We start from the raw sequence: 13,631 nt of genomic DNA, 5'->3' as shown, positions 1-13,631 counted from the left end.
AATATGGGCTTGATCTACAGAAGCAACTAAAGCCTCTATTGTTCAAACAAGATAAATTGGAAGCTAATCAAACAATATTAGAAGCTACTCAAGCTAAGATATATGGTCAACTTGATGAGGTTCAGGAGTCCATGTAGCTGATAGTTTCTCTCTTGCTTGGTTATGCCAATGTAATATCCGAGATATATCGTGTAATTATTTTTATCAATAAATAAATATTCTATTTATATGAATTTTGGTGAATTATATGTTGAGTGGTATCTGTGTTTGGATGTTTAAATATGATAAAATTTGAGTATTTTAATTTTCATATTTCCAAAATAAAGTATAGATAATTGTGATATTTTTCTACTAATTTTTATATTGTTATATGATTTTATAAAGGATTTATGGATTTAATAAATTATTTTTCCGAGTAATTATAAACTACTTTGTATAATCGGGAACCAGCCCACTTCAATCGTTTGTACGTTTTTACAATCCGAAAGTCTCGGGAAAACTCCTTTCTAACCTAATTTGAATATTTCGAGCATTTGCCATGTCTTGCCTTTTTCGATACAGAGTACGATTTTCCCTAGGCGGGTCCCGACGCAAAATTTTTGATACAATATTCGTTTCGGTAAATCGATAAAACCCGTACTTTCGAGAAACGAGATATTTATTAAACTATTATATTATATTCTCGTAATTCGTGTAACCAAAGCGCTGAGACTAAGTCTGTATTTACAAAATGCTTAGTTTTGGATAATTATCCTAAAACCGGTACCGAATTGGATCTGTTTTATCAATTAAACACTATATTTTATATCTGATATGATCCAATTGGGTACCAATATTTCGTAAATATTAATAGCCCTTACCGTATTTTATTATGTATAGATAATCATTTGCAAACAGTAAAAATATTTAATTTTCAGAGAAAATCAATATATTCATAATAGTTCTTGAAAATCAAACCTAGATTTGGAGGTGTTATCGATATCGGATTTTGGAGTTCAAGTAACCAAATCAAAGGTCTTGAAGAGTACTTTCAGAATCTGTAATCCATATACCTGCAGAATCAATAGGTATTTTCCTATAATTTTTATTAATTTCGAATATTTTGGATTTAATTATGAATTTTTGATTTTGATGTTGTTTGTATAATTTGATGATTGCATGTTGTAGATAATTTTATCCTGGTCATTTTGGTATATCATATGTTAAATTTGGAGTTCAATAACATATAGAAAAAGGGGTTTGATTTTCGGATTAGTTAAATTAGGGTTTATATATAGTATGAATGTTTTCAATTAATTTTTAGGCGTTTCTTTGTTAAAGGTTTTTAGATTGAATTGATTACATCAATAAATAGATCGTGAAACAAGGATTCGATTGGTATATGTGTGATTATCAGAGGGTAACTGTGTGTGGCTCGCCGAAAAATTGGTCGTGGCTGCGGCGTAAATTTCCGTTCGATTTTCCAATGGATTCGTTGATTGATTGATGATTTTGATTGCATATCTGAGTTCCTGGATGATCACTACTAGAAAAAATACATTAGACATCACCCTTTAAACATCGGTTTATAATGACACCAATGTTAAAAGGGCTTTTTTATATCGTTTGTACAAGAACTGATGTCTTTTACTAAAGTATGCATCAGTTTATCCTTTAACCGATGTATTAGGTTTGTGTTAAAAAAAGAACAGCGCGGTTCCTCTTTCGTTTTCCCCCTTAACCAAATTTTAACATTTTCAGTCCCTCTTAAAAATCCCTCCCATGCCTTAAAAAAAATTTCAACTATCCCTCCTATTTTTCAACTTTACACACACATAACATTAAAACATTAACTTAAAACAAAATTTAAACCAACACATAAAATATCAAGAAAATGTAATTCAAAACAAAACTCCCCCTTACAGCTGAAGAACATCTCTCTCCTCTCTCCCCCACTCTCTCATAGACTCTTAACAATTAATCTCGGTTCTCGACGATGAAAAAATTCAAGCTCTCTCATGTGCTCATCCTGCTCAAGATTTCTCGAATATGCTCGTTCAATTAAATAGGTACTTAAACTTGTTTATTGTGCTTCAAATCCGAGGTCAAAGGTTGAGAAGGTGTTCAATTAACTACTCAGAACCCCAAGTCGAAGGTTGCAGAGGTCAAAACTACGATTGGGTAAGTTTTATAAATACTTTAAACACCTTTTTCTAATTAAGGGTTTCAATTTGAAACCCTAATGTTTTAAGTTGAGGCTTTGATTTTTAAACAGTTTGATTTTTATAGAGAGGTTTTGCTTATTTTGTGTATTTATGTATGATAAAACGTATTTTGGGTTTTCTGAATATGTGATGAATTTTTTCTAATATATAGTGAATTAGGTTTACATATGAAAGTCGAGACAGTGGATGCTCAAGAGTCTTGAGTCAAGACTCTTATAATCGAGGGATTATTGTTGTAGTCACAGTTTCTTTCAGTGGAACTGATGATGCAAAATGGAAGTTTACTCAAAATTTCTTTTTAGCTCTAAAAGAGAATGGTTATTTCTAGTCTATATTGTAATCTCTGGCTAGCTGAATTTTTTATGTCATTGTGGCAAAAATGTGAACTTATGTTTATTCTACTAATGTTATTATACAATACATGCCTGATATGCCACCAATTGTGACTGTGTATGATTGTATGAATTAGGTATCATATGTAAAGGTAAGTTAGAATCCAGAAATGAACTTCCTATTGTTGAGCTGACATTTTGCGCCTGTTGAAGGATAACATGTTTTGGTTGTTTGAGGGGAGAGGGTTGTGGAAAGACTACACTGGTTAGATTTCTTGGTATAGAAATATTTTTGTTGTATATCAGATGAACAATCATTTTTGTTATGTTAATTGAATATCCAGCTGATCATTGATCAATATCAGGTTTCTGTGAAGTGTTCCTGTGACTGGTTAAACAGATGGGATACAGTTTTTTTGATCAAGAACAGAGGGATAAAGTTGATAACACGATGAGTTGCTTACAATTCGAAAGATCCTTTTACAATGTTCGACTTAAATAAGCTCTAGGTAATGCTCCTACTTCAACCCTAATTTTTTATCACCGAAAAAGAGTACAGTAGTATCCACCAGTGTATAGTACTATTAGGGTGCATCATATATTAACGGTATAAGAAGTGGTTTTCAGAATTTGGATCAGTTTGGAAGAGAAGTAATTAATAAATAGTAATTGATTACTCACCTAAAACAGTTACTCGTCTTCGATAAATATTTTTTCCTGGCCAAGTAACGATAGTTGTCCCAGTGTGAAAGACAGTGTGTTCGTGTAAACTGTGAATTTGTAAGAAAACATATAAAATGCATGATCACTGATATTGTGCTTATTATCATGTCTAGGTGTATAGTACCACCTCAAGTATGTAAACCAAACTTAAAAATGGAAACCCATTCGCCTAAAGTTATGGAAAGTTTTCATTTCAATATTTCTCCCTCTTTTTTCACTTTGAATCTGCTGCTTATTTGTTTATCCTGCATTCATATTATTACTACTACAGATTCTCAGATTCTGCATGCACCTCTTAAAGATAGTGCCATATATGTGCGTAGCTGATGTTGCTCTTGAATCATATTAGAGTTTGATAAATTGGAAAACTGGGGTTTGATTTGCAGTTCTAGCATGCAGTATAGTGAACTATGGAGAAGGAACATGCAAAGCTTCAAAGTCAACAATACTTAGGACTGAATGTGATTGTAAGCCTGGTTGGAAACATATCCCTCTTGCTTCTTTTGTCTTTCCTTCTTGTGTTCTCCCTAATTGTAAGCCTCCCTCTACATAGATCATTCCATGAGCATCTCTACTAGCACTTTTATTTAACTCAAAAGTAAACACAAGTACTGTATGTTAAACTTAATTTAGCAAGTCATTCATGTTATGCTCTAGCATTTGACCCCCCTGTTTCGTTAGTATTACTGTTAAAAGAAACAAAAGTGAAAGAATAAAAATCATACTACTAATTAAATTAAGGGCCGGTTATAATTTAAAATTTAGTTAGCCAAAGTCTCACTACAAACTTTATCACCTTACATGTTTATTTGTGGATTTCCTTGAACATACAACAAGATTCTAAAATGCACACATGATGATTGTATTTAAATTGATAATCGCATGGTTAGGTTCTCTGTTTTACACTACTGTTTGTGACACATGACTGTAGATTCAAGTTCCCCACTATAGTTTGAATGATTCAAAAGTGATACTAATATTTTGATAAACGACTTATAAAACTGCAGGCACAGTTGTTTTTCATTGCGGAAGCAGAGCTCCCAACCATTAATGCTTCAAGCCGTAAATAATCAAAATTTAAGTTTTGCTTAGATTAAATTGGTAAATAAAATAACTACAATGCAAGAAATGATGATTAATTAATTTTCATCTTGTAATCTTGTGTGGTGTGGTAATGGAGACTGTGTTGTGAATGGAAATAGCCACAATTTCCAATGCAACCAAGGGTCTTCCAATTATTTGGGTGTATCTTCCTTTGCTTGTTTTGAACCATGTAAGTTGCTTATTTTTTTGCATCTTTGTGGACCTATGATATTGTCATGATACAGTATAACACATGGCATAAAATTTTAATATATAAAATTAAGTGAGCCTCAATCACGTGCAGTTTCTTTCTTGAGGTTTCAGTGACTTATGTTTCTTTTTTTAGAAGTTTTACAAGGAATGAATTTTGCAAGTTTATGAGTTGCTTGGAGTAATATAAGTTATTTCGAATATTTTTCTTGAAGCATTGATCCCACCGAAGCACTCCAAATTGTAAGAGGCATAATCATCAATGTTGAATGGATTAGTATCAGGCAGGGGGACCTCCTGAGAAGCTCAAATTGCACTGGTGTCTATATTTTGAGTTAGTTCTGAGTTTTGTACGGATAAATGTTTCGTAGAATACTTAGTTTTGACTTTGTTTGTATTTGAAGTATTGTTCTACTATGTAGTTTAGATATGATGAGTGTAGTTGGTCAATTGGATGGATTAGATAATGTAAGTAGATAGTCTATATATTTGATGATTTAAGGAGTTTGTTGGGTTTGTTGGAGGTTTAGTAATGATAAAAAGAATTTTACGGCTTCGATTTGGTCTTGTGTTTATTTTTTGGTAGATATTTATTTTAAAATATGTTTTAGATTTAGCATTTAGTATATCTTGGTGCAAATAATACAATCAGTAGAGGATAATGTATAGTCAATAGACATCAGTTGAGATATAAAACTTTTGAAAATTGATGTTACTGGTCCCAAAAACATTAAATCTAGTTAAGGAACCAATGTCTAATCAAACCTCTAACATCAGTTTTCATTTACAAGCGATGTAAAAAGGTAGCTTTGACATCAGTTTAATGTTTAAAAATGATGTTAATGCTAATTTTTATCTTGTAAATCAAATGTTAAAGTTCATAATTAGATTATATTAAAGCTATATAGAAAAGGTTGTAATGTAGTTTTTGTCTAGAAATAGAGAATAGACATCGAGTTTTTATTTGGAACCGATGTTAAAGCTATTACCAGACATCGGTTCACAACCGACGTTATATGGGGGTACCTTTCTCTACACCCACATAGACATCGGACAGGAAAACTTTTAACATCGGTTTATGACCGATGTCTATTGAAGGTTTTCTAGTAGTGGATTGTAGTTTATTTCCTGAGAATTTGGTTATGTTCAGAATTTTTTCATAGGTGGCCGAAAAAGCTCCAGTCGCCTTTAATGGCGACTGGCTGGCGAGGGTGAGCAGGGAAGACGGTCAATTACAGTTTGACCCCCCAGTTTGCCAAAACTTGTAATTCTTGTACTATTGTTTTAAAATTTTGCAAATATTAGATTTATGTTTTAATAATTTAAAAAATTAGATTTCTATTTATAATTATTTTCAGAAATTGTTTTAATTATTTAAAATTCCAAAAATCATTATTTCTAATTGCGAAAATTATGTTTAATTCAAAAATAAATTTTAATTAATTAATTATTTAATTTTAGTTAATAATTAATTATTTAATTGATCAATTAATTTAAATATTAATTGATTAATTGATATAATTAGTTATTATTAATTTTAATTGATTATTTAATTAGATTTAATTATTTATTTTGATTTAAAAATTTCGAAAAATAATTTCGAGTTTTAAAATATTATTTTAAATTGTTTTCAAGGCTCGATAATTATTATAAAATGATTTTAAAGTCAGATTCGGGTATTCGAACCCTGTTTATTGTTTATAAATAATTCAACGACCCGTTTTAATTCCAAAAAATGTTTAAAATTTCGTATTAAATGTCTGAAAAATCATTTTAACCCCAAATCTTCTTTGAAAAAGTATTTTTATCGAATATCTTACGTGCTATGTGCTATATGTGACTCGATTGGTGTACGATATGCTTATATGTGTATTGTTTAATAGTTTTAGTCATAACTTTCAATCTGTAAGTCGGATTTGGGTGAAACGAAGGGTAGATAGAAGCTTATAACGAATAGAGTAAAGTGAGAAAGAGTATTGATAGATACTTTTAATGTCTGAACAGAGGAAGCGAAGCGTAGAAAGGGGAAGCAGATAGTCAGTGATTAGGAGTCGGTGACGAGAGCAAGTGAAGCGTTAGCAAGTCAAAATAAGACAAGTGTTCTGAACCTTCTCAAGATATGTTGCAAGTAATTGATTGGTTCTATTTATATTGTAAGTGCTTTGAAGCATTTAATCCTAAACCCTGATTCCAGTTATTGATCTTTGAGTCGTAAGCCTTATTCTTTGAAAACCATTAATTGTTGAATACCCAGATACAAACCATAGATATACCTACTCCACAAATACATACAATCCTTCATACCTTATACATCAGAAGACTAATCCTTATAACACGAGACCTTGATTTCTCTGTTATCTGATTCTCTTACCAGCCGATAGCCAATCTTTGTACTTACCTTGTTGTACCCTTGCAATGATTGCAAATCACCTTATGCTTGAAGACCAATGTTTTTTATGATTATGTTTATTATTTTACATTGTTTATTATGTTATTGTTATAGAATTGGATTATTCTAGACCAGATTCGTGGTCGTATTAGGTCAATGTGTGCCTTGGATCTAGTCTATAGAGTAGAGTTGTGAGCCTTACTCGGGGTTAGTGCGTGACTGATCAGCAGCCTAACCTTGGTTTTTAAAATAAAAATTGAATATCCAATTATAATCATTGCTGATAAAAAAACTTGTTAACATAAATCATTTCATTTGATCATTGTTTAATATCAGTATTGTTAGTGTGACTTGTTGAGCTAGTTAGCTCATTTGTGCGATTCTGTTTATGTTCTTTTCCAGTTAAGAAGGAGCCCGTCAATAGAGAGGATCCACAATCAAGTGTGCGAGCTAGGATTCTAGGTTGAGACGGAATAAGCTAGCTGAAGACTTTTGTAATAGTTTAAATTTGAAAGTTTATAAGAATGTTTATTATTCAGATGTAAGTTAAAATAGATGGGTTTTGATATGTTTGTAATATAAATGTGTTTGAGGCTTGTGTGCATACTTTAACCTGTTGCGATCCGTGGATGAAGGTAAGTAGGGTCACTGCATATTATTATTTTACTATCATAAGAAGGTTTATATATATTATGTATGTATGTGTTGTGAACCCCAAACTTTTGACCCGGGTTTGGAGGGCGTCACAGCCAAAAAGGGGGAGATATCAAAATCTAAATGCAAGCAGCTTAAGTCCCAATCAAATATTGATGACAGGGATGATGCTGCTGATGGAGGGAATAAGGGAGGAAAACCATATAGAACTGATGGAGATATAATTAGATCTAATGGTGTCTCTAAGACTACTAGTCAATCTAGAAGAGGTGGAGGTAGAGGAGATGGAAGGAGAGGAGGAAAAAGGCAAGTCTCAAAGATTGTGCTCATAAAGGAACTCACTACAATTTTGACTACAACTACTGAAAAGCAAACTTTCAAAAATGCTGATGAAGACCAAGCTATCCTGGAGTTAAAAGTTGGTGTTAAGGATAGTCAGTTTCTACAAACACTAAAGAATAAAGGTAAAAAGACAACTCTTTACTACAAAGATCCAAAACTTCTAGCATTTGATGCTGAAGTAGCTAGAAGAGTGTTTGAAAGAGAGTGTTCAGATGTTGACATTTAACAGATCAAACAACTAGAAGAAAATTTCAAATTGCTAAAAACTGATGCTACAAACACTGATGTTGTTCCAACATTTGATGATATTCCAGGGAGAGAGGGACCAAGAGGAGGAATTGTAATCAAGGAATTCAGCCAAACTACTGATGCTGAAAGGCCTGTTATAAGGTCTCAAGTTATTCTAAATGTCAACAGGAGATATAAGGGGAAAGAGAAAGTTGGTGAATCCTTAACGCTTGAACTGAAAGATTTAAACTATGATTCAGAAGTCTCAACCCCTGACAAAGCTCAAGTTAGAGATATATCAGTAAAAGCTAATAAAAGTATAAAATTAACCTCTGACATTGCTGAAGTTGAAGAACCTGAAGCTCAACCAGTCTCAACCTCTGACACTACTCATGTTGATAACAGAACTACTCAAGAAATAAAAGTTGATCAGTTCATTCTTGAAGAAGACTCAAATTCTGATACAGATGGCTTAAGAGCTGATAAGACAAATCTATCTTTTCAAGAGAAGATAATGCTACTATGGGACATCAAGACACCGGCACCAAAAAGAGATTCCTCTGAGACCATTAACAAAATTTACAGTGATAATTCACAAGCTAGAATGGCTGGCAGAAGAGGTGGTCTAGGTCTTCCAGATTATAATAATTACACAGGAAATGCTTTGATTCTTAGAGAGCCAGAAAATTGATAGGAATTGGTGGGGACGTGAAGCTTGAAGATTTACAGAAGATCATATCAGTTAAAATTGTATTTGATTTGTTTGACACAAATAAGATAAAAGAAAAGATCCTGTACTTTCTTGAGTCAGGAAAGAGGTTGAAAATTTCATAAGAACAAATGTGAGAAATATATTGTAACTTTGCTTAAAGTAATCAACTCTACAACTGCTAGGTGGTCTGCATATCTGAAGGACTTAATATTCAGAAAGCAGAAAGGAATGCTCAGCAAATCAAAGTACATTCCAAAGTACATAAACGAAGATGATCAGACTGTTGATATGCCTAAATGAGGAGTTAAGGTAACTACTTCTATTGGAATAAAAGTTCTCACTTTTAATCCAAATGGTAAAAAGGTGAATTTCTGGAGCTGGATGATTTATCACTTGGCAGATTCAAATGCATGACCTTAGAGCAGCTATCTATCATTCATGTTTGCTAAATAGTTTCATTCGTGTTTGGTAAAAAAAAGCATGTCTGGACTACTGTTATTCCTTACAACTGCCCTTGGAATGCAAGGCAGATTCTCAATGCTCGTGTTGATGTTAGCAGATACATTCAATACGTTGTTGGCCAGAACTTGAGGTTTCTTCTTTGGCATGACCCTCTTTTGCAAGGCCATCCTCTTGCTAACCATTTATGCAACTCAATTGCTTCTATTATGGGCACTCGAGATGACATAAAGACCGGTGAAGTTATTATTAATCGAAGATGGGCTGACATTGGCAATAACCATGTCATGATTGTTGAAGCTAGACGCCTCCTTTCTCTCATTTCTATCCCTGATTCTGATAAGTTAACTGAACGATACACAATAAGATCAAATAAAACTTCCACCGTCTGTTGATCTTTACATGTTCCGAGAGCTCCTCCACTCTGGTTAAAGTATATTTGGTATCGAACCTCCATTCCACGTTGCTCTCTCAAATTGTGGCTTATGTTAAAAAAAACCGCCTTCCTACAAACGACTGAATGCTAAATTTCTCAATTCCAACTTATGGAATGTGTGTATTATGTACCAACCATGTCGAATCTGCTCAGCACTTATTCCTGAAATGTTCCTACATGTCGAATTTACTGTCAAATATGCAGCTACCTATTACTTGGACATGGAATGGCAGGAATGATATCATTCAAGGCAACTTGGCTGGTAATGCTACCAACTAAAATAAACTCATCTCATATCTAGTTTTTTCAGTGCTGGTCTACGAAGTTTAGAAGGAGAGAAATAGTCAGACCCATGACCCACAATACCACCCAAAAAATACTGGAGTTCTATTGGCAGTGTGCAAAGAAATGATTCGTAGCATATTGTGTACTTGTAATTTTTCTCTACAAAAGCTGTGAGGAAAAATCCAAATCTGATTCTTAGCTTAATTACTTAATTACTTGTATCTTTTTTTCTATAAAATTACTTAATTAGTTAAAAAAAAGTTTAATTAGCTTACATGCAGTTGTAAACATTTGACAGAGGCTATCAGTACCGAACAGTTTGTTGAATGAATAACTGCTATTTACTCCTTTAATCCTAGTCGGCAGTAATATATATAAATATTGCAATCGGCCAATCGAAATTTTCATGTCAACGAGGAAGTTGAGTTGATTTATTATACATTCTATCTAACCAATACATGTTTAGGAAGCTACAATCTGACTTAGCGGCAGCTCCATTTCAGTTGCTCGACGAATCTTTTCCATTTTCTTGCCCTGTTTAACTTCGCCGTAAAAGTAAGAAACAAAACCCCAGAGAGAAAGAACAAGAGCAATTCCTTTCTCTGCTTGGAATTTTTCGTGGTAAAATATAACAGCTAAAACTTCTGTAACAGGAAGTAAAACAGCTATAATAATGCCGGATAACAAAGACGAGGCACAAAAAATAACCCCGATTGCTCCTAAAAAGAAACACTGCCATATCATTCCACTGCAAACTAGTACCACAAAGTACTTGGTCTCTCCCAGTTCAAAGTTTTTTGCTTCTATTGCAATTGCCTGCAATTATTCATGACAAATGGTTAAAGTTTTGGTGTTCATCAGAAAACAAAGTATTACATATGGTTAGTTATTGGTTTAACTTTTGTTATTTGATTGGAGTTGTGTGGTGCACCAATAATCTTATAAGATCAATCTACTTTTGCGTCTTCTCAATTCTCAAGTCTCAACACATCCACTCTTTCCTTTTGTGCTTTCATTCATATACTCAATGTAGACAGGTTCGTAGAACCACTGTCCCAGAAAGTGGACTATACTATTTCAAAAGTTGTGCTCTTGCTTCCTTTCTACCCCATGAATTATAATTTCCACTAAATTTCGACTTTGCAAATATTAGCGTGGCCTGAATGCGATATAAAAAAAATTAAACTAGACAATATCATGTACTCTTTCTGTCAATATTTGATTCTTAACATTTTCAAATAATGATATAGATAAATGTGGAAAATGTTAAGAATCAAATGAGACGGAGAGAGTATTATAATAAAAGTCGTTTGGACTTTTTATATGTATGTTTATGTGGTGAAAAAATTATTCCAAGTTGAAAAGACCTTTTTAAATAGAGAAAATATTTATTCCACACGTAGGTCCCGCACGATTTTAATTCTCTAGCTTAATGTTTATCTTTCATAAATTTGGTGAGCATTTCAAGAAGTAATGATGCAGCTTTCATGACTACAAATTATTGCATGTTAGATCAGCATTGATCACCATGGGTTGCATCTCGTTTGTAATAAGATTACATACAGTCAACTAAGATCACATACAATGAGCTGGAAATGCCAAGACAAACATAACAGTTAATCCTGGAGCAAGAGAGCATAGGAAATAACAAAATCCAACCTACCAATTTTATGTGCATCCAGGTTGTTATAGACCAAAAACAGGTTGCCGATATACGGCTAAGTTCCCTCGGGTTCTCGACTAATTCTAGAGAGATTAGCACAGTATCTTATCGACAAGATTTCCTACTTAAATATGAGCGGAATCAGAACTAGGATATTGGAATGGCAAGTCCGACCTCAACGAACTGAGTTAACTGCTGTGGATTAGTAAAAATTGACTAATGAGAATTGTTTATATGTACACTATGTATTCTATAAATTAATATACTTGTGATTCGTGACGTTTAACCTGATTGGCCTACCAAAAAATGCACACAATCCAATAGAGATGGTGCTCCAAAAAATCTAAAGAATTGGATAGGTAGTTTGTACTCCTGGTGACTTAACTTCCAACACCCTTCTCTAATCGTCCAAATTTAGATTGTGCCATATCAGGAATTACAAACTGTGCCTAACAACTTATCATAAAGTTTATGCAGATATACTACACGTTGAAGATTTTGTCACATGATAATTATGCATATACACGCATATATTAGAGAGAAAAACTCAAAAACATACCTGGAAATCATTGTTGATAAGCATCCCCACAGTGCAAAAAAGAGTAGCAAACAAACACATAACCATTTGAATCTCCATCACCAACATATAATCAACCACTTGTTTTGCCTTCTGATATGTCAACTCAATCAACGGCAATATAAATCCGTATAATACTGCAGCTCCAAGCGTCAGAATAAAGCCTAAAATATACTCCTTTTTCGACTCTCCCTCCGGTTTATCACTACTCGTATGTAGAGCTAGTACTCCAGATCCAATTGTCAACAAAACAACCGAGTTGATTGAAAATGAAGTGAATCTCTGCTTGACAAGCAAATATGCAAAACCTGCATTTACAAGCGTCCCCAGAAATTGGTACTGTCAGTGCCATCAAAAATTCAAAATGACTTAAAATGGTATTTTTTCATAGGTCAATTTTTAGATTTCTTGGTAACGAAGTTATTACTGATTTTTTAAGTTTAGCCGTGTGCCGGTGACTTAAAAAAATTAAAATAACTTTTCGGGAAAAGTTAAAATCTTGCTGAAATTTAAAGTTGGCCTAATCCTTGCCTGCAGTGAATCCAAGTTGTGATGCGATTACTATTGCCGAAGTAGACACGGGCAATTTAGAAACACCATATGCATACAGATAATCATCGAGACCGGTGAGAATTCCAATGAAAGCTGATGCGAAGAACAAGCGTGGTTTCATGTTGAATAGCTTAGCAGTGGATTTACCAGTGGTGATGCGGCGGTAGAAGAAGGCGGCGATGAGAATAATGAGAATAAATGGCCATCCAGCTGTTTCGAGAAAACTTGATAGCCAGATTCTTTTGCCGCCGTGGATGAAATAGAGGCGCATGATCAATGGACCACCGCAGTTTCCGATGGAAAGAACTATGCAGTTTATTATAAGTAGGGTTCTTTTCATGGAAGGACTAAGTGATGGTGGTGGTGCTTCTTCGGCATGAATTTCAGCTTCCATGTTCACCATGCTTTGCAAAGACAGTAGGCTGGTATTTTGTGTGAGTTCTAATGGGGTGTTCTGTTTTGTTTTTCCTATAGTGCTATGTTTCATGTATTAAATACTTTCTATTTTTTACCTTAAACATCTGCATGCAATTTTATACCAGGCATGTCAATTTTGTTTCCTGCGTATCATTTTAGGCCTATTTATATAAATCTTGTCATGGACAGATTGATTATGTCTCATCCCGACATTATTGCTGATATGTCTTCTCGTCACTTCATTAAAAAATTTTACTATTTTTTTCTTGAGAAATGTAAAATACGCGGAAACATTTTGAAAAAATTTCTCACTCATTGTTCATTATATTATTAGTAAATCTCCAATGAAATAGATCCCTTGTGCG

At 33.4% G+C, this 13,631-nt stretch overlaps 1 protein-coding gene across 1 annotated transcript; it reads right to left on the bottom strand.

Annotated features, from left to right (window-relative positions):
- Positions 1 to 10,416: 10,416 nt before the first annotated feature.
- Positions 10,417 to 13,387, bottom strand: LOC141720913 (purine permease 3-like). Its single transcript, XM_074523606.1, has 3 exons — positions 12,829 to 13,387; positions 12,280 to 12,605; positions 10,417 to 10,873 (listed from the first exon to the last, which is right to left on the bottom strand). Exons 1-3 carry the CDS (start codon positions 13,334 to 13,336, stop codon positions 10,520 to 10,522), a joined length of 1,188 nt encoding a protein of 395 aa, XP_074379707.1. The 5' UTR covers positions 13,337 to 13,387; the 3' UTR covers positions 10,417 to 10,519.
- Between the last annotated feature and the right edge of the window lie 244 nt (positions 13,388 to 13,631).

The sequence above is a fragment of the Apium graveolens genome, chromosome 4 (genome assembly GCF_009905375.1).
Source record: "Apium graveolens cultivar Ventura chromosome 4, ASM990537v1, whole genome shotgun sequence".
NCBI classification, from domain to species: Eukaryota; Viridiplantae; Streptophyta; class Magnoliopsida; order Apiales; family Apiaceae; genus Apium; species Apium graveolens.
The sequence above is the reverse complement of the archived record's forward strand: the minus strand, read 5'-3'. Positions and strand labels throughout refer to the sequence as shown.